Source organism: Lissotriton vulgaris, chromosome 2_1, assembly GCF_964263255.1.
Source record: "Lissotriton vulgaris chromosome 2_1, aLisVul1.2, whole genome shotgun sequence".
NCBI lineage: Eukaryota > Metazoa > Chordata > Amphibia > Caudata > Salamandridae > Lissotriton > Lissotriton vulgaris.
The window spans coordinates 322,440,887-322,460,967 of NC_141687.1; the positions used below are offsets into that span (position 1 = coordinate 322,440,887).

The following is a 20,081-nucleotide window of genomic DNA, read 5'->3' on the forward strand; positions in this document are numbered from 1 at the left end:
AATACCTGAGGAGCAACATAGCCCCACAGGGCCTAATCGTCAATATTGTCCCGAGACTATTTCTGGAGGACAAGCAATTTAAAGTCGACTGGTGCCAGGTATCCTGGAAATGCACTAAAGACCTACTTTTCCTGATTCCACAAACGGCGAAACGCCTTTCTGATACCTTATTAGAAAAAATCTCAGCCCTAGAAGCTACAATGAAGAGCGCCATTAACAAAAATAACAAAGCAGCCTTCACCACCAAGTTAGCTGAGATTAACCAAGAAATGGCAGACCATCACGAATTTCTCTTAAAACAAAAAACAACTAAACTCCAAAAAGACATCACTAAATTCGAGAAAGAGAAAGTCTACCCCTATCTTAAGGATGGTTTTAAAGGGAAAAGACCAATTATTCTTCTGATGATAATTCAGATAACAACAACAGGCGTGGCTCTACGAGCAGCGATTCCAGTGGAGGCTATCCTGTAAGAAACACCCGGGCCCCACAACGCACCAACTGACAGCACGGTTACCAACAAGGTCCAACATTCTATGGCCCGCCTCATATGACACCACCCTGGCAGTACCCATTCTTCCCACAAGGTCCTCCACAGTTTTACCCTTTGAATCCGCCACCTTTTCAAGGCAGAGGTTGGGGCAGAGGAAGAGGGCGAAAGCGAGGCGGGCAGAAAGGAGTACAGTGGCAAGACCAACCGACACCGCCAACCTCGATGGAAACCAGGAGCACAGCCTCCAGGGGAAGAAGAGTCTGATTGTCAATCTCTCCAAGAAAGTCCTCTCACCGACAGAGAAGAGCGTCCTGGAAAAAGGTCTCGGGTTTGTCCCGACACCCACCCCAGACAGCTTCCAGGAAATGATTGAGATAAAACAATTATTTAGGAAAGTACGCCTCCGTGCTTTCTTTGATAACAAACCTGAGCCTACCAGCCAAGACACTGGATTGAGGAAACCGTCCACTTTTACTCCCACTGATGGGATGGTCCCCCCGGAAGTCCTGACTTTCGAACGAGCAGTCCTGACGAGCCTGAAGAACAAACCATACGCCAAACAGTTCTACAACCTGACGTCTGCAGAAAGACAAGCATCCATCAACCTGGGCAAGGATGAATCTATTGTCATCAAACAGGCAGATAAGGGGGGAGCAACGGTCATCCAAGACTATGAGGACTACAACCGCGAATGTAGACGACAACTGTCTAATAATACTCACTACAGACCCCTCACTGAGGACCCTACTAAAGGGCTGACGACTACCATCATGAGCCTCATAATTGAGGGAGAGACGAACGAATGGATTACCAAGAAAGAGGCTACTTCCTTACCACCACGGAACCTGTCACGCCTTACTTTTATACTCTCCCCAAGATTCACAAGGGGATGACCCCAGTCCCCGGGAGACCTATAGTCTCCGGAATTGGGTCACTCTTGGAGCCATTATCCCAATTCTGCGATGCCTTTCTTCAGCCCTTGGTGAAGCAAATTCCTTCTTACCTCCAGGATACCAGAGACGTCCTACGTCTGATCAATGAAGTGGACGGTAGAGAAGATGTTGATCTCCTCCTAACTTTAGACGTAGAGGCGTTATACACCAACATCCCGCAACAGGCCACCTTGGAGGCTGTGGATTCCACACTGCGGCAGGAAGAATGGTCCTCTCCCACCCCTATAGCCTTCATCATGGAACTAGCCCACATAGCCCTCACTGAAAACTTTTTCAGGTACGAGTCCCAGCTCTACCACCAGATCCGCGGCACTTCGATGGGTTCTACGTTTGCACCGAGCTTGGCCTGTATTTATATGGCGACTTTTGAAAAAAACTACATTTACCCATCTGAACAGAACCCGTTCCGAGAAAATCTCACCCTTTGGCGTCGTTATATCGACGACATTCTAGTCTTCTGGAAAGGTGATCGGACCAGCTGTGAGGCCTCTTGCACGTGGATTAACCTGCAAGATCCCTTTTTGAAATTCACAGGCACGATCTCCGAGGACTCTGTACCCATTTTAGATCTGACAATCAAGTTGGATCCCACAGCAATCACTACGACCCTCTTCAAGAAAGAGACTGACAGGAACAGCCTGCTTCTGTATAACAGCCACCACACCAGAGCCTTAAGGGATAACTTGCCTTTCTGGCAATTTCTACGGCTTCGCAGGAACTGCTCCTCAGTAACAGATTACACAAAAGAAGCCAATACCCTACAACACAAGCTCCAGGATAGGGGGTACCCTACGCGACTTCTTAAGAAATCATCAAAAAGGGCTCTCAATAACAACAGAGACTCGCTCCTGGAAGTCCACACCAAGGAGAAAGATGACACGATCACATGTGTGACGTCTTACACTAGAAACTCTACGTTTATAAAGAAGACGGTGAATTCGCATTGGGGAATCCTAAATACGGCGGGCCTAGATATACCTCGGCCCCGCTTTGCATTTAAGAGGACATTCAACCTCAAGGACACCCTGATCCATACTCGCCCCAAGAAGTCGAGCACTCGCCCCCTGAATACACTCTGGGATCTGCCCCCGTCACGGGCCATTATCGATGTGGATCATGTGTGGTATGCCCTCAGACTATCCAGGGTAAAACCATAGAACTTCCGAATGACTTCACCTGGCACATTAACAAGCATACGAACTGCAGCAGCGCAAAATGCATCTACATGTTAACGTGCCCATGTAAGTTGACCTACATCGGTATGACGATGCGCACTGTCAAACTACGCATCATGGAACATAACAGCAACATCCGCTGTAAAAAGATACACACCAGGCTGTATGAACACTGCAGAGAACAGAATCACTTGGCGGAGAATATACAATGGACTGTCCTTGAATGCCACCCTTCCATTTACCAACAAGCTTTATACAGAATGGAACAGCGGTGGGTACATCGTCTCCAGACAGATGCACATGGTCTCAATGATTCTGTTCCTTGGAATATGCTAGCCTGATAAACCATGCTTAGATTGTTTCCACTCCAGTCTAAGCACCATCCATCCACATCCATTAAGGTACCCGTCGCATTCGCCTACAATTGGGGCTGCTCTATTCCAAGATGGCGCTCCACCTTGAATGCTTACCGGCTACTGACTGCCCTCTCTTTCCACACCACGCTTGGCCGCGTTACCTAGCAACGCTCCCCAAACACGCCCACTCACGGCGCCCGCGGCATTCTGCTTCTTAAGCAGCTCGGCTACACACCGATCCACCGGCTGTCCTGTGATCTCGCCGTTGTGGTAGGGGTAGGTGCTTACAAGCCTAGTGCCTCGAGCGAATAAGGTAAGATGTGGTCAACGGACACGATGTGTTTTTTTGTGGCATCAATTGGCGATCCTGTAGGTGTAATCACCTCAGGGCCCACTTGAAACCGTTCTGTTACATTAACCACGATCATAAACAGATTGTTTCCCCCCCCCCCCTATTTAGGTAACTACCTTACAGCTCAGGCCCCACAAGGACAGTCTGTGGGGACCGTCTACCAGGGATTAAGGGTAAGGACTTCTTGAGAGTGTTCCACCCTGGTGATCCCACTATTCCTTCCCCCATTGAAGTGCTCATGGTTCTGTTTCCAAATTTTAAGTTTAATTATTACACTACCCCTTGGCTGTGAAACACAGATGAGTGATTAAGCATGGAGTGTAAAGCCTGATGTATATCGAACTAATGTATCATTGATGACATATGGCACACACAGTGTAAACCCCTTCCTCGTTTATTCTCTCTCTCTCTCTTGCACCTTCACTGTGTTTTGGTATAGGCCATTGAACCATACCTACTTTTGCATTATGTTTCCACGTGCAAATTTTCCACTTGATGGGCCCAGGAATGATTGTGTCCTTCTTTCCTTCTCTCCCCACACCTAGGGCGGGAATTCACGTAGGATTCCTTCCTGCCATACCATGCAGGTTGTATACGTTATTTCTTTCTAATGGTTTGAAATTCCCTGCAAGTTGATGAGCTTACTTAGGTCCTGAAGAATTGCCCGAGAGGCATGAAACATGTTGACCGCACCATAGGCGAGGGTTGAACGAGGCCAAATTACCTTATTCTTTGTGCTTCGGTACCCCTCCCTTCACCAATTTTAACGAGGCAGTGAGCCATACCATTAAAGTTTTCTCAATGGACTCCACTGACCTCTTTTAACTCTTCACTCACGCTCACTACTGCACTCTTTAGGCCCCTCACACACATGCATCTATTGGCCAGGAATAAAAGAACTCCGCCAAAGAGTAGCACCCAGTGCTACCCGGCAGGCATTGCACCGCCAGCCTGTAGCTGGAGCAGGAGGCCAATGATGAAACGATACAATCATCGGGTAGGATGGCAACAGTCGTCCAACCTTTTAATTGTGTGAGGCATCCTTAATTCTGTCAAGGGATTACCTTATTCCCTGCTGCACGACCAACATTTTTTCAGAGAGAGAGTCACTCCCTTATTTTACTCCACTTCGTATGGGGAACTCACAAGCTATTGATATCTACCCCAAAGTAAGAACATAAACACCAAAGTCCACGAGAATATGTACCCTTAGCGTATTGTAAATAGATTATTATTGAAGAGTACGTTGGGCTGATCACACTTCATTGACCAGACACAATGACACCACACCATCGTGATTCTCTCAATGACAATCACAAAGATGTTAGAAAAGGGCTCAAGATTCTGGAAGCGCTGCAAGACCATTCAAATGGTGGAAATATGCGATTAAAGGACAAACCCCAACCGCCAAAATGGCGTCCAAAATGGCGTCTACCACCTGCACTACGTACATCTTTTAAAAAACGATCCTATGAGGTGATATTTATAAAGAATGTTATACTCACTGTACTTGAAAGCTATCTTGTTTGAGAGGAAGGTACTTTCTAAAGGTTTACCATCGGCACTGTTTTTATATTGTTCACATAAAGCAAATCCTAATTTTTGGTTTTCGTAAGCATAGTTCCCCTGATTTTACCTATCGTACTGTCTGTAATTGCGAATATTTATCTGTCTGCCGGGCTGTGCTCTGCCATGTTTACTGTAACTGGCGCTGTTGCCCCACCCGCTGTCTACTGCAAGCTATAAAACACAAAACACAGGCATAAATAGAAGACGCCCTCAGCACAATGTCTGCACCTGTCTCTGGCTCTCAGTCATCAGCCAGGCCCGTGCTGACGGCCACCTGGCACCAGACCAGACCATGTCAATAAGGCTCTTTTTAATTACTTCTGCTCACTGTCTCAGCAGGAAATGGGATCTCAAAAGCATCATCGCCTAATGGACTGTGCCTCGCGCGGGTGGCGGAATCCAGACATCACTAAGAGCCCCATCTTCAGCACAGGGATCAGGGTTGGATCCGGGCTGCGGGGCCTGCTTCAGCCTGCAGTGTGGCTCTGAGCCGGACAGGTTAATGTGGACAGCAGCGAGACCCAGTGTCACTGCCGAATATCCACATGCATTGCATACATAAGAGATGCATGGAATAGCGAACAATCCCATATTTCCTTTACTTCTACAAAACATTGTTAGATTTTATTTTATTTTTTGCCAAAGAAACTCCCAAGTTTTACCCTTTGCAAAATGTGAAAGTTTAACTTCTTCATCGTTGAAAAGTTTTTCGAGGCATTTTAAGATAATATTTTCAGCACTACCAGGTAATACTCACTGCAATCAAACCCACCCTAAGTGTAACATTTATGCAGATGTTTTCTCTGCAGGTTACTTTTAGCAGAGCCTTTCTCTGCATAATGCATTAGAAATTAGGTAATGGCTAAAGCCTTGTAGCCTTCATGGAGCTGCAAAGGACTATTTGGGCAGAGGGAGAACTAGAGAGAAGCTTCCTGGATAAGTAAGGCGAGGAGCAATGCTGGGGCTGCCATGGTCCAGCCTCCAAGTAGAGGGCCAGGTGGGGTGTGACCAATGAAGCGGGTTGGGGGATGCTTCTACTGGGTGCTGTTGGTACAATCAAATTGGCTCAGACACTGACACTGACACCAAAAAGTTCAGGGGCAGCTGTAAATTAACAAAATACACCCAAATAATGTCCCAAAATGGATGCTAAATTTGCATATCTGTAAACCACAAATGCCTGGTCTCGGGTTCAATGCTGTTTTTTAATTTTCAGCAAATATGAGCTCTTTATTGAATTGTGAGACTCATTGTTACTTCACTTATTTTAAATATTTTTCTTACTTTTACAATTCAGTAAGAGGTTGTAACACATCTTAAATCAATTTATAACATAAATCATAATGCCCATGTTTTCATAACATATAGAGAGAAGGTGACAACTGACGGTCTCCTTTCTCTTGATACAGATTCAAGGTCAGGAAACTAACTACATAGACGACTTCGCGTCTTTGAAACAATCAGGTACTTTATGCCCCACTATCATTCGAATACATATACAATAAGAGAAAGAGCAGAGACTAAAACTTGATTTTTAATCCATTAGGTACCCAGGTTTGCCCTGAGGAAAAACCCGGCCAATTACATCGGGTTTGGAAACGCGTCGGCATTTCCAAACGAGATCCACCTCTCAAACCCACTACAAGGCACTAAATAGAAAGGATGTCCCGCAGTGTAGGACTCTCGTGAACTTTTACATATAATATGCCTATAGTGTGTCTCAGTCCTAAAACTTACAAAAGGAATTAAGGGAAAGGACTGAATTCCAAAAAGTCTCTGGTGTACCTTTACATTAAGTTGGTTTATGCTATGTTTGTAATGTTTATGTAATCATTCATGTCATGATTTCTTCATGTGTAATTGATTCACGATTTATGATTTATGTTATAAATTGATTTAAGATGTGTTACAACCTCTTACTGAATTGTAAAAGTAAGAAAAATATTTAAAATAAGTGAAGTAACAATGAGTCTCACAATTCAATAAAGAGCTCATATTTGCTGAAAATTAAAAAACAGCATTGAACCCGAGACCAGGCATCTGTGGTTTACTATTATGAATTTGACCCGCCTGGTCCTGTAGGACAAAACCCCTCCTGTAAATAAAATGTGCATATCTGGCATGAATCGGATCACGTTCCTTATTTCACTTCTTCATGAAATCTAGAAGCTGATGGAAGCAAATCAGTCCTTCATTGGTTATGCGAGGACTTCTAGTCGTTTGCACACCTCTGCTTTTCACATTCTTTAATGTACCACCAAACATGTTCCATATCTGTTGCTTCCAAGTATCAGCTGATGGCACCTCCCCCATTTCTCACGGCGTAAGCATCCAAAAACTGCTTCTGTCACCTGGGAGTGCTACAAGACATGCACAGTTGTCCTCATTGCTTCATAGGGTTTCAATAGTCAATCCCTTTATCTAATGTTTAAATAACGGATGCAATGGATTCTGCCGCGGCCTCCCCAAATCTTCAATTCAGAAACTAAGGTTGATCCAAGATGTCGCAGGCAAACTTTTGTTGTGGCTTAACAAAGACATCATGTTGGCCCTGTTCCCTCCACACCGGGCTGTCGCCCCATTTCTGTCCAGACCAAGCACAGGGAGCGTCTGATGACTTCTGTGCATCGCTGAGAAGCAATTCCCAAGACCTTAACAGGGACTTAGGGGGTCTAAGAGGTTAGAAGTGAATAGACCCTCACTGAGTCTAAGGCCAAGGATGTATTTACCAAACAGGGCCAAAAATGGCAAGAAAAGAAATACAATTACCTAAGGTGGATCCTTTATGGCTAATAAGCAATCACAGACTTAAGATTAAACGATAATAGAGACCAGAAACAACAAAAATACAGCCAGAAAGATCTTGCCAGTAGAAATGTCAGTGTGCTCAAGGGAACCCAAAGAGTGAAAAGGTCGCACCAGGATGTGACTGTACTATACCACATAAATGCCAGTATGCTACTGTACAGTACAAAGGTGCGGTACCACGAAGAACGTATGATGGGTGCAAACTGGGGGTCACAAGAGCTCTTCTGTAAATGTGAGGCCCTCTCTTACTCACATAGTGCTTCCGTTTTGGGGTAAAAACATAAACGGGCACCCGGTGTATACACTTCACGAGCAGCATATCTAATCATTACATTATATAGGGTGATTCTTTCATTTTTAAACCTTACATAAGATGCTAAACAATTGATATTAGCCAGTCTTAAAACTTATTGCAAAATATGGCAACCAGAGTGAAACGGAAGTATATTTGTCTGATGAACATCTTTGAGAGATGTTCTGTTTTTTAGAAGATTACGACTCTGATATTATTTTCAATGAACATATTAAAGAAGACAACTGGGAATTCTTCAGTAAAAAGTTGAATAATTATATTAAAAAGGATAAACATTCTAGATGGTGAAATAAGAAGGATAATGTGGGAGGGGTTAATGACCATGGGAGATGTTTCTATTCTACCGCACACTGATTTGCATTACTTTTCTTTCATTTTTTGGAGGTATGATGACATTTATATTGTTTGGGTATTTCCAAAACTTCACACCTCTCAACAAACATGGCATGTACTTGTATCCTGCACACCCCTCTCATAAAATCGTTCCGCCATCAGTCCCTTGAAAGCAGCGTGTGTGCTATTGTATATGCCATTGCCAATTTCAAATCGATGTATTTAGGGGCCCTCAAAACACTTCAACACATATAAAACAAAAAATATACATGACAGCAGCATATCAATCACAAGCACAGTAGTATGGATTCAGTTCAAACAATAAGAAAACAGACTCCAATCTGTGATGAAATCCGTAAGTCCAAAATGCGAAGCTACCTGCCGAGGTAAGTGTGGGACAGAATATAGCCCCAAGCACCAAAGTAAAGGTGTCCTCCAATAGTGAATAAGACCGCTAAAACAAAATGGCCCATTCTTGCACATCAGGGCAGCTTTCCACTTGTAAAAAACACACCCACAATTGTGATTGTGGGTGTGTTTTGAGAGGAAATCAACATATAAAATCAGCCCATCTAGCTGCAAAACAGGTCCACGAACAGCCCAAAAACAGCCTACACACTGACCTCTCAGATCAGCCCGTCAAACAACGCCTAATTATTCTATAGACCTAACCACTAACAATGCTGTGAAGCCGCACTAATATTCCATAATGCCTGTTGTCCGCTAGACACTTAAGATCACAACAAAGGCAGTACATGCTTCCAGCATATTCCCTCCTTGGGCGGGAGGGAGGTTAGGTGCCCTATCAGTCCAGACGTATTGTAAGTTTGTGATCCCTGACACACAGAACCCTCATCTCCCTTTTGCATGCTGTTCATTCTAACCATACCGTTCTTACCTCTGAAGTTAGGATGGGTGTATGAGGCGTTCACCAGCTCTTCCAGGTTGTCGGTCTTCTCAGCAACCTCCAGCAGGAGTGGAATAGTGTCATTCGTCCCATCCCTCAGATTCAGCATGGCCTTCAGCAGACAGGTCTTCCCAGTCAGCGGATCTGGGAGTAGAGAAAGGAGACAGAGCTGATGTTGGTTTTACCTTGTTATGTACTAGAGTAGTGTAGTGTGTGTCCATATTCGCAAGTCATTATTGATTATCATTATTTTTTTTAACGATTTAGTAATCTGAAGATGATGTCATGAGTGATGTTATCAATGATGTCATTTGAGATATCATCAGTGATGTCATCAATTAGGTTATTTAATATGTCATAAGTGATGTAATATATGAGGTGATAATCAGTGCACTAAGGCAGTGCAACCTATAGTGAATTTCAGTGTTTTTTTGTTTTAAAGAGTAGTATATATATCATCAGGGGCGTAACTTGGTCAGTGAGATTGATGGGGGTTAAACTTCAAGTTTTTCAACAATCACACTGGCATTTAATGTTAAAATAAATTATAGAACAAGTAGGGCGCTTGAGAGGGGCTTGTAGAGAGGTGGAAAGGGAGAGGAATGTAGATTGATAGGATTGGTAAGTTAGAGAAAACACAAGATTTTTCAAAATAACCTATATTTTTTTAAGACTTTCAAAACAGAGAGTGTGTGCATTTTTGTCTGTGTATATGTAAACATTTCTGGTTACAGCTGAGAGACACCTTACCATACCCGACTGAAACCACTTGTACCCAACTACTTATCAGAAAATATATTTATTTAGAGGTGGTGTAAAACTCCAAACCCCCACCCCTGTAACATTGACCCTATATACCATTACAAGACCTAACCTAAGAGTCAATTTAACCGTAGGTTTTTTCCAGTGAATTTCTATTTTTTTTTTAACGTAAGCTAAAACCATAGTGCCTAAACTAATTATAACATTACTTTGACATTTGTTTTTTAAGGGAATTTCTGAGGTATTTTAATGTAAAGTAAGATCTTATTACCTTACCTGACTATAACTTCACATTAACCGTTGTTGTTTTAAAGAATTTCTCTGTTTTTATTCATATTCAGTGAACTCCCTCACAGATCACACCTTTTGACAATGCGCACAAAAGGGTTGGACGCAAAGTTTGTCCAATCTCTGTGTCCTGTAATGGCAGCTGCATCATCGCTTTTGATGTTTCGGTCAGCCAGTCAGATTGCTCAGTCCAGTGGGCTCAGGACTGGTCACGCTGGACCGAGATGGCCAATGGGATAAAAAGATGGGTAGACTAATTAGATCGCTCTATTTTTTTAATTTGCAGTACCGCTGGAGCTTAGCGGGACTCTCATTGGGGCAACTATCAATATATCACTAACTTCTAAACCATAATTTACATCAAATAACAAAAACAACACTTTCTGAGTAAAGATCAGGCTTTCTGCCAAATTTGGTGTCATTCTGTTCAGATATTTTTTCTACAACATTTCCTAAAATTCCCATGAGAAATTGCATTGGGGGAAATGTGTTTTTGGGCCACTTTTTGTCAGCCTCTGCTTGATGGATCACCCCAAAACTTTCCAGGAAGGTGCTGAGGTAGCGAAACTTTTTTTCGGAGGGAATATGTCATGAAGATTCGTCAAACGGTACCCATGATATTAGCAAAACAAACAAGTGTTCTTCCTAACAGCATTCTGACCTAACTATAACTACACAGTGGCAAGTGGAGTGGAGTGGAGTGGCTATGGAGTGCCCTAGATTACAATGAATACAGGACTATTGTATGACTCAAAAATACTCTGAATCATCGCAAATGTATTTATCTCACTGACGCATGTATACAGAAAGTAATTATTTCTTCAGTTTTTGGCTGCTGCAGACTGTTTTCAATGTTTTGTTCAGGACTCATATGCAGAGCGCACTTCTTGGCTTTGTCAGATCTTGCTTTTGAGAGCAGCAGCTTTTGTCTGCTTCATAGGCACTTAACTGTGGCATATGGTGATAACATAAAATGTACGTTTATTGGTAAAGAAGTACTGTATTTGCTTGTGAATCACTTGCTAACGTAAATATGAATTTAATTTCCTAGGAAATATGTTTTCTGTCTTCAAAGATTGTCTTTAAAATGTTATGTTTATAAATGTAATTTATCTGTTCTGTATAACAGTCCTTTGCTGCAGAGACGGAAACAAAATAGCCAACAGCTAATTACTTTTAGGGAGATTACTTTCAACTTCTTCCAAATGCATGTTTACACTGTTTGTCTTTGTACCTATTGTTACTTTGAAGTTGAGTCATATTTTGTGAATGTTAAATAATGCAAACACAACCAAAGACTTAGTTGCTTTGTCAATTGCTTTAGCTCCCAGACAAATAAATGATAATAAATAATGCCATAACAGTGTGTTCTTACATGCTCTAGGGAACAGTGGGATTGAAGTAGTGCATTATTCATATTTCTTCCTGTGTTGTGCAAAGCTTTTATATAAAATGAGTTTTGAAAAGAGTGAGATAGGCATGATTATCAGTGCTCCAGGGTTGTGTGGTATTTATCACCCTAATAGCTCCAAGCAGCCCCATGGGAACCCTCTCCCCCAGTGGCAGGCTCTGACGTGTTTCCTTTAAATACATTCACAGAATTTACCACATCCCCTTAAATCTTTTCTCACACAAATTGTGCTTGCACTCCTGATGTGCTAGATGTGGTGCGCCGGGGGCATATTTTCTGCACCTCGTTTGGGAATGCCCCGCTATTGCTGAATATTGTCAGGAAGCGAGCCGGGTGCTCCCAGATATGGTGACGGAGGTTGTGGAATTGAACCCCCAAGATCGGCTTACTGCGATACACTGGAGATACTGCCCTCAACCTGCCATTTCATCTTGGTGGTATTGTTGCTGGTAAAGAGACGGGTGTCCATTGTGTGGGGTGTGGATCGCAGACCTAGGGGACTGGTAGCAAGACATATCATTCTGTGATGTTACCCCTACCTAATAACCCTGGGACATTTGGAGCCCGCTGCAAACATATTTACTGAGTCAGCATATCAGCAACACCACAGCATACCCACTGGACGTCGAATGAGAGCGCAGATCGACACTGGTAGACGATGGTGCAACACCGCTGCATACAATTCAGCGGGGGACTGATGGAGGGTTGATGGTGTGGACAGATGCACCGCACCGACCTGCGAGGCAGGGCTCTGAACTACATCACAGTGGTTGTATATATATATATATATATATATATATATATATATATATATATATATATATATATATACAGCACGTGACTCCTCTGGATCTCTCGGTGTTTCAGCAACCACGCAGCACACCAGCAAACAGGAAGGAGACGGACCACATCACATCAGCAGAGTTGTTTTTTATTGAACAACAGAAAGCAGCTACGCGTTTCTGGCAAGATGTGCCCTTGTGTGTATATATATATATATATATATATATATATATATATATATATATATATATATATATATATTTATATATTCAAATTTGCAAATTGCTTCCATCTAAGGAAAAGACCAGCATCCACTAAGTTTCAGCCACTCAAATTTTATTTCAGCGGTGATGGCATATCTACGCGTTTCGGCAGCCACCTGCAGCCTTGGTCACTATAAAGAGCCATGTTTTTTCTGTTTTTTAAATACATGTCACTTTACTCGACAAGTGGCGGGTAAAGGAGAAAAAGATTACATAGAATGAGGACAATGTAAACTGAGAGATATTTGGGAAAACACTTTCAGATGCCATCTTGGAACATGTTTATTTTGCAAGTAACAGCATTTACACATTTCCGCATTGTTAATTACCGTTATACATAAGAGCTTGTTATCAAACATTACTTCTGTTTAAATAATAAACTGTAAAATGCAATATTACAATTTAAATATGACATCATAAAAACAATTTTAAAATTCTTTAAAATCTCACATTTGATAAATAGAAATGGGAAAGTTCCCCCTCACTCCAAATTAAAGTGCCTTAGTGCCTCAATTTGAAAAGCTTTCGCACATAATGTATGAATGTGTTCTATTTGATTTTACATTATTAATGATACGATGCACATTCTCTAAATTGAATATATTAGGCAAATACCGGAGTGTAAACTAGTCTGCAAATAAGACGGGAGTAGACAAACGTCAAGTACATTGCTTAATAAAGTGCATAACAATTCATGTTCCATGTGCTTCCTTTATTTATACAACCATTGTTTTAAATGGATTGCCCTCATCTTCATACCTCTCAAATATAAAGTGCTAGTGACTAATTAATGTATTATTTTCATACATAGAAACCATAAAAGTGCTAGTGCTGTGCAAAACTTATTAAAGTGCTAGTGCTAGTATTTACCTTTATTAGATATAATAAACAACTAAACGTTGGCTTTCTTGAGTGTGTAGTTTAGTACAGTTTCAGTTAATGGAGGCATGTGAACAAGTCCTCGTCCACATTGAGTCCTCTCGGCTCTTTACTGTCTAACGCTAAGATCTAATAGGTTTCCAGTTTCCTTAGTTCTTTCTCTCTATGTCCTCTTCTTTGCTTTTTGGGTACTTCGGCTATACAGCTATAACGCAGTACGCTAGGATCACTGTGGTGGTGTTACTCAAAATGTCTTTCCAAAGGGTAGCTTTGATCGTTATTACTTATTGCTCTCCTGTGTTTCTGGTGCCTTTTATGGACTGGTAACGTAGTACTGCCCACATAAGTTTTTTCACATGGGCATTTTAAAGGGTAGACTACATTACTTTACTTACATGTTAAAAATCCTCGTATTCTTATAGTTTTATGAACCCCTTCCATGCTGGGCTAATTCCCCCGCGGTGCAGGGGGAGGGCAAACGGCAGCACCACGGTACTCATTACGAGTCCAGCTCATCACCTGCCACAGTGGAGCTGTGCTCATGACGAGCTGGAGTCGTCATGACTCCGCCCATCCTTTAGAACGCCCGCACAGGCGGGGAATTCGCAGCGCGTGCGAGGCGCCGCGGCAGTATGACGAGTCCAGTTCGTCATGAGCACACGACCACCGTGCAGCATGACGAGCTGGACTCGTCATAAGCATGGAAAGGGTTAAAAACTATTTTAAAAATAGAAAGATTTTCCTCATTCTGGCAGGCTTTACATTTCAGACATTTTTTAAAACCTTCTCTTTGCCGTCGCCAAGTTTGTCTACCAGTGCTTTCTTTCCCTATATTCACTAGTCACTCTATTGTCTCTCAAGGATTTAGGGGCATATTGTCAAGAACGGCGATAAAATTATCACCACTTTAGCGGCAGGAAACTGCCCAGATTAACACGGGCTTCTATGGGAATTCACAAGGGCATATTATCAAGCCCATTATCGCCACTTTAGCAGCAGTTTCCTGCCGCTAAAGCGGTGATAATTTTATCGCTGTTCTTGATAATATGCCCCTAGATTTTCTATAGGTTATTTCTGGATACTTTTTAACTTGTGTTCCTATTACAGGATCACATTTCATAAAGTGCCAGTGCTTCTTTAAAATTAACCTCATATCCTCATGTTTCGTATTGTACGTTATAAACCTGTGCGTGTTTTCTTCCTGACTTAGTTTACTCATCTTCACAGCAGTTTTTGAGCGCCCCAGATCCTTAAGACCAAGATAGGCGCGAAACATGTTGACAACAACAATCTTTTTGAGGAGTGACCACCATTAAGTCCCTCTCTCTAGACCGGAAGCGCAGTCCCCTTACCTGTCTCCACACCTGTTTGACTACCAAGTTTCCTATCAAACCTGATGTAGCCACAACCTTCAATAGGTTGTTTTTTTCCCCTGGGAGGTTATTCCTATTAATAAAGTATTGTATTAGGAAATCTCCTTACCAGTTTTAACCTCACACACAACACCCCACTTTAGAAATAACGCCTCTCACTTGCATTCTCATTCATATGGCAACCCTGAAAAAGATCTCTGCAAAAGCCACCAGGGCCGGACTGGGAACCAAAACCGGCCCTGGCAAAGTGCCTGGTCAGACCCCCCACTCCCCTCCGGAGGCTTGGGGATGCCGCCAAGCTGTTTGTTAGGGCCGGTTCTCGGCCGATTTTGTTACAGGGCCGATAGCTGCAAAAACGGCCCTGTAACAAAAAATCGGCCCCCAGGGGCCAAAACCGACCCCCACCCGTGCGGCACACCGGGGGATTGCCCGGTGCCCGCAGCGGCCAGTCCGGCCCTGAAAGCGACCCTCCGGGGGACCCATTGGGCATTACAGTGCCACGCTAATGAGGAGCAACGCCCGATGATGAAACATGACTTCCTCTAGGGGATGTGTGAGGGCAACATGAACAGCACACTCCCGTCACCTCGGCATAGGCACACTCTATAATTGTGAGAATCCCTGCCTTTCTTATTCTTTAACTTCAATAAGGAACACGAGCCCTTTGATTATCTTTTGAATTGATTACTAGGAGCACGGGCTTCCGGAACTCCTAAACTAGCTCCCTGCCCCCCCAAACTTTTTCCTCTCTGAAAGGGTTTCTTTCTTTAAACGAGCATTAAATCAAATTACACCCATTGAGAGTTAAACAAGCATTTGCAATGCAATAGGTCTCGCATTAGGAAAGTGTGAGCTATTGGTATTGTAAATGACATTTTTTTAAAATATGTGTTGGCTTTGAAAATATATAAATTAATAGCATTGTTATTCACAAAGCCAATAGCTTACACTTTCCTAATGCGAGTAGGCATGGGCGGATTTTGCGGATTGGCAATCCGCAAATTTGCAGATTTGCGGATTTGCGAATTTGTGGATTGCGAAAATCCGCGAATTCTCGCGGATTTTGCGGATTTTTTTTTTGTGTTCGCACGGGTTTCTGCAAGTTCGCGAGGGTTTTGTACAATTTCGCAAATTGCGAAATTGTACAAAACCCTCGCGAACTTGCAGAAACCCATGCAAACACAATGCGCCCAGCCTACTTAACAGACATGCCGGCTGTGTGTGCGCCCTGGAAAGCCCACGGGTGGGGGGTGCACAGCACTTGCATCACCCTCTCTCTGCCTGCCATTGCGTAAGTAGCTGCAAAAACAGCATAGTATGAGCCAAAACATAAGAACAGGTATTACAATGGTGATGGTTAGATAGCTCTGCTTTATTGTAGTACAGTGTATGAAATAATTGTGTGCCTTTTAAATTGTGACTGAGACTAATAACATATTTCTGTGCACCTTATGGAAAAAACTAGAACTGACAATACCTCTTAGAATTGTTTTTTTATTTTGAATAGATCAACATTTTCCCTAAAAATATAAACCTCTGTAAATAACAGCTTGGGAGGAAAAGGTGCTTCTGAAATGTGGCATGTATGATGTAACTATTTTACAATGGCGCCAGCAAGCTGCCAGCGCCGTTGTAAAATAGTTACAAAGTTAGCTTGCACAGGAAGCACTTAGATAAAATAAAGCAGCACCTGCTTCGTTTTATCTAGTGGTTCCTGTGCAAGCTAACTTTGTAACTATTTTACAACGGCGCTGGCAGCTTGCTGGCGCCATTGTAAAATAGTTACATGAGTGGGGGTTCAACTTTTGAACCCGTTACGTCCGCGGATTTTTTTTGCGGATTTTGCGGGAAATCTGCAAAATTTGCGGATTGCGGATTTCCCAAAAATCCGCAAAATCCGCGGGCGTAACGGATTTCCCACTCATGCCTAAATGCGACTCATATTGGCTATGGCAATGCTTATTGGTAGCAAGCAAGGACAGTGCTGTTGTGCTGCTGAGTGATGATGTGGTTGGGCTGAGTGATGTGGTGATGTATTAGAGTGATGTGGTGGTGTATTAGAGTGATGTGGTGGTGTCCCAGAGTGATGTTGTGGTGTCCCAGAGCGATGTGGTGGTGTCCCCGAGTGATGTGGTGGTGTACCCGAGTGATGTGGTGGTGTCCCCGAGTGATGTGGTGGTGTCCCTGAGTCTTGTGGTGGTGTCCCTGAGTGATGTGGTGGTGTCCCTGAGTGATGTGGTGGTGTTCCTGAGTGAAGTGGTGGTGTTACTGAGTGATGTGGTGGTGTCTCTGAGTGATGTGGTGGTGTCCCTGAGTGGTGTGGTGGTGTCCCCAAGAGATGTGGTGGTGTCCCTGAGTGATGTGGTTGTGTCCCTGAGTGATGTGGTGGTGCCCCTGAGTGATGTGGTGGTGCCCCTGAGTGATGTGGTGGTGCCCCTGAGTGATGTGGTGGTGTCCCTGAGTGATGTGGTGGCGTGCTTGAGTGATGTGGTAGTGTCCCAGAGTGATGTGGTGGTGCCCCTGAGTGATGTGGTGGTGCCCCTGAGTGATGTGGTGGTGTCCCCAAGAGATGTGGTGGTGTCCCTGAGTGATGTGGTAGTGTCCCTGAGTGATGTGGTGGTGCCCCTGAGTGATGTGGTGGTGCCCCTGAGTGATGTGGTGGTGTCCCTGAGTGATGTGGTAGTGTCCCTGAGTGATGTGGTGGTGCCCCTGAGTGATGTGGTGGTGCCCCTGAGTGATGTGGTGGTGTCCCTGAGTGATGTGGCGGTGTCCCTGAGTAATGTGGTGGTGCCCCTGAATGATGTGGTGGTGCCCCTGAGTGATGTGGTGGTGTTCCTGAGTGAAGTGGTGGTGTCCCTGAGTGATGTGGTGGTGTTCCTGAGTGATGTGGTGGTGTCCCTGAGTGATGTGGTGGTGTCCCTGAGTGATGTGGTGGTGTCCCTGAGTGATGTTGGGGTGCCCCCGAGTGATGTGGTGGTGTCCCTGAGTGATGTGGTGGTGCCCCTGAGTGATGTGGTGGTGCCCCTGAGTGATGTGGTGATGTTCCTGAGTAATGTGGTGGTGTCCCTGAGTGATGTGGTGGTGTCCCTGAGTGGTGTGGTGGTGTCCCTGAGTGATGTGGTGGTATCCCTGAGTGATGTGGTGGTGCCCCTGAGTGATGTGGTGGTGTTTCTGAGTCATGTGGTGTGGTGCCCGTGAGTGGTGCCCCTGAGTGATGTGGTGGTGCCCCTGAGTGATGTGGTGGTGTCCCTGAGTGATGTGGTGGTGCCCCTGAGTGATGTGGTGGTGTCCCTGAGTGATGTGGTGCAGCAGCACAGAGACTGAAGCTAAGAACACGCAGGGTTGAGTGCTACAAAGCGCGTTCAATTTATCAAAGCACAGAATGATGGAGCCGGGAAAAATCAAGGGGAAACAGGAAAACACAGGGAGAGTGTCTAATGATAGAGGCAGCGAGGGCTGGGACTTGGACAGCAATCAAGTACGGAGTCGAGAAGGCACTGAATGGGAGAACACGGAAAACACCCAAGGCCAAGGAAGGAAGATTCAAGCACACGGGAGAGCAGGCGGATGGGGCTTGGACAGCAATCATTACGGGGTTGAAAATGCACTGAATGGGAGAACACGGAAAACACCCAGGGCCAAGAAAGGAAGATGCAAGCACACGGGAGAGCAGGCAGAGACAAGCTCTCGGCATTGCTGTGGCGGGTGGGCGGGGGAGTGGGAGCGCATTTCTTTGAAGTCTGATGCGGGGGCGGGGGAGCGGCACCCTTTGAAGTCTGATTGGGGGGGAGCGGCAGCCTTTGAAGTCTGATGCGAGGCACAGACAAATGGTGGGGTGTGATGTGGCTGGCGATGTGGACGCGCATAGATCACATTAACTGTGTCTAATCTGCCGTTTTGGTAAACTGTTCTTTTCCCCGTACTATAATCTCGCCAGAGCAATGTGCAAGGGCATTGGCTTAGGCGAGACCTAAAAAGGGTCATCACCGGTCGACGTTGCTGTTTTCTGCTCAAAGATATACATGTCCCGATATTTTCCAGGCTCTCAACCCTCTGCTTTATTTTAGCTGGTTTGAGCTGTTCAAATGTACCTGCGGTATAATAGCAATATAAAGTTTACCGGGTGAGGTGATTTACACATTACCTATACTTCTGATTACTGTATAAATATGGGTTTCTGTAGGAACTGGTTACAACTGGGGCACTTGTAAACAGTTCATTGGAGAAAAGTTTTATGATAGAAAGCTTGATTTAATTTCTTGCGTCTCATGTTTTCTTGGACAGCAGCAGGTGGGGATTTGTAGACTCACTTGTGAGGTGGTAAGGTAACATACCTAACAAAGTGCTTTTAATAGCGTGCGCACATATGCACTACTGCAAACAAAGCATGTTTACTAACTCCTTCTACGGTAGGCAATTTGCACAACTGTTTCTGCACAGACTGCCTGGATACATGTTTGGTTTAATTCCCTGCACGATGTGTGTTCTTGGACAGGAGTTGCTTATGAGGACTTGCACGCAAGCTTATAAAAATAGGTATGCTACATTATTATTTCATGACTGATACCACCCCAATACAATGGTACACACCTCCATCAACACCCCAGCTCCACTACCCCTTCACCACTTGCAATGTTCTTCCCCCACAGTACTAACCATCAGCACCTCACAACCATTCGACCACAGTATAACTCAGACCCCTTCAGAACCATTGTCACCAGGGCGATCAACCCCATAAATTCACAGCTACCCCACAACACCACACACCACAGCAAAATAACCACTCCAGTCCCCTATCACTCCAATACTAACACATCATAGCCCTGTGCTGTTAATCCCATTGCTGCACTGCTGTCACCGATTCACTACCACCTCACACCATACCATCATTTCACAGTCATTGCCAAAGCCAGAATCTCCTCAGCAGCAGACCCATCACAAGGGGCTAACATCGTGGGGACAAACTCTTGCATTATGACATGCTTTTAATAATAAAGCACGAGACCTAACTTGTCCCTTCTTAATGCAGCCAATACAGCAACACCACTAGATGGCATCAAATA

The 20,081-nt window shown here is 44.1% G+C and overlaps 1 protein-coding gene across 2 annotated transcripts in view; it reads right to left on the reverse strand.

The window, feature by feature from the left end:
- LOC147730265 (transient receptor potential cation channel subfamily V member 1-like) overlaps window positions 1-20,081 on the reverse strand; it is a 189,825-nt gene that overhangs the window by 62,477 nt on the left and 107,267 nt on the right. For both annotated transcript variants that reach the window (XM_086955034.1, XM_086955036.1), the window contains exon 4: window positions 9,251-9,403. In XM_086955034.1, the coding sequence (XP_086811160.1) occupies window positions 9,251-9,403 (153 nt within the window). The remainder of the gene's footprint in view (window positions 1-9,250; window positions 9,404-20,081) is intronic.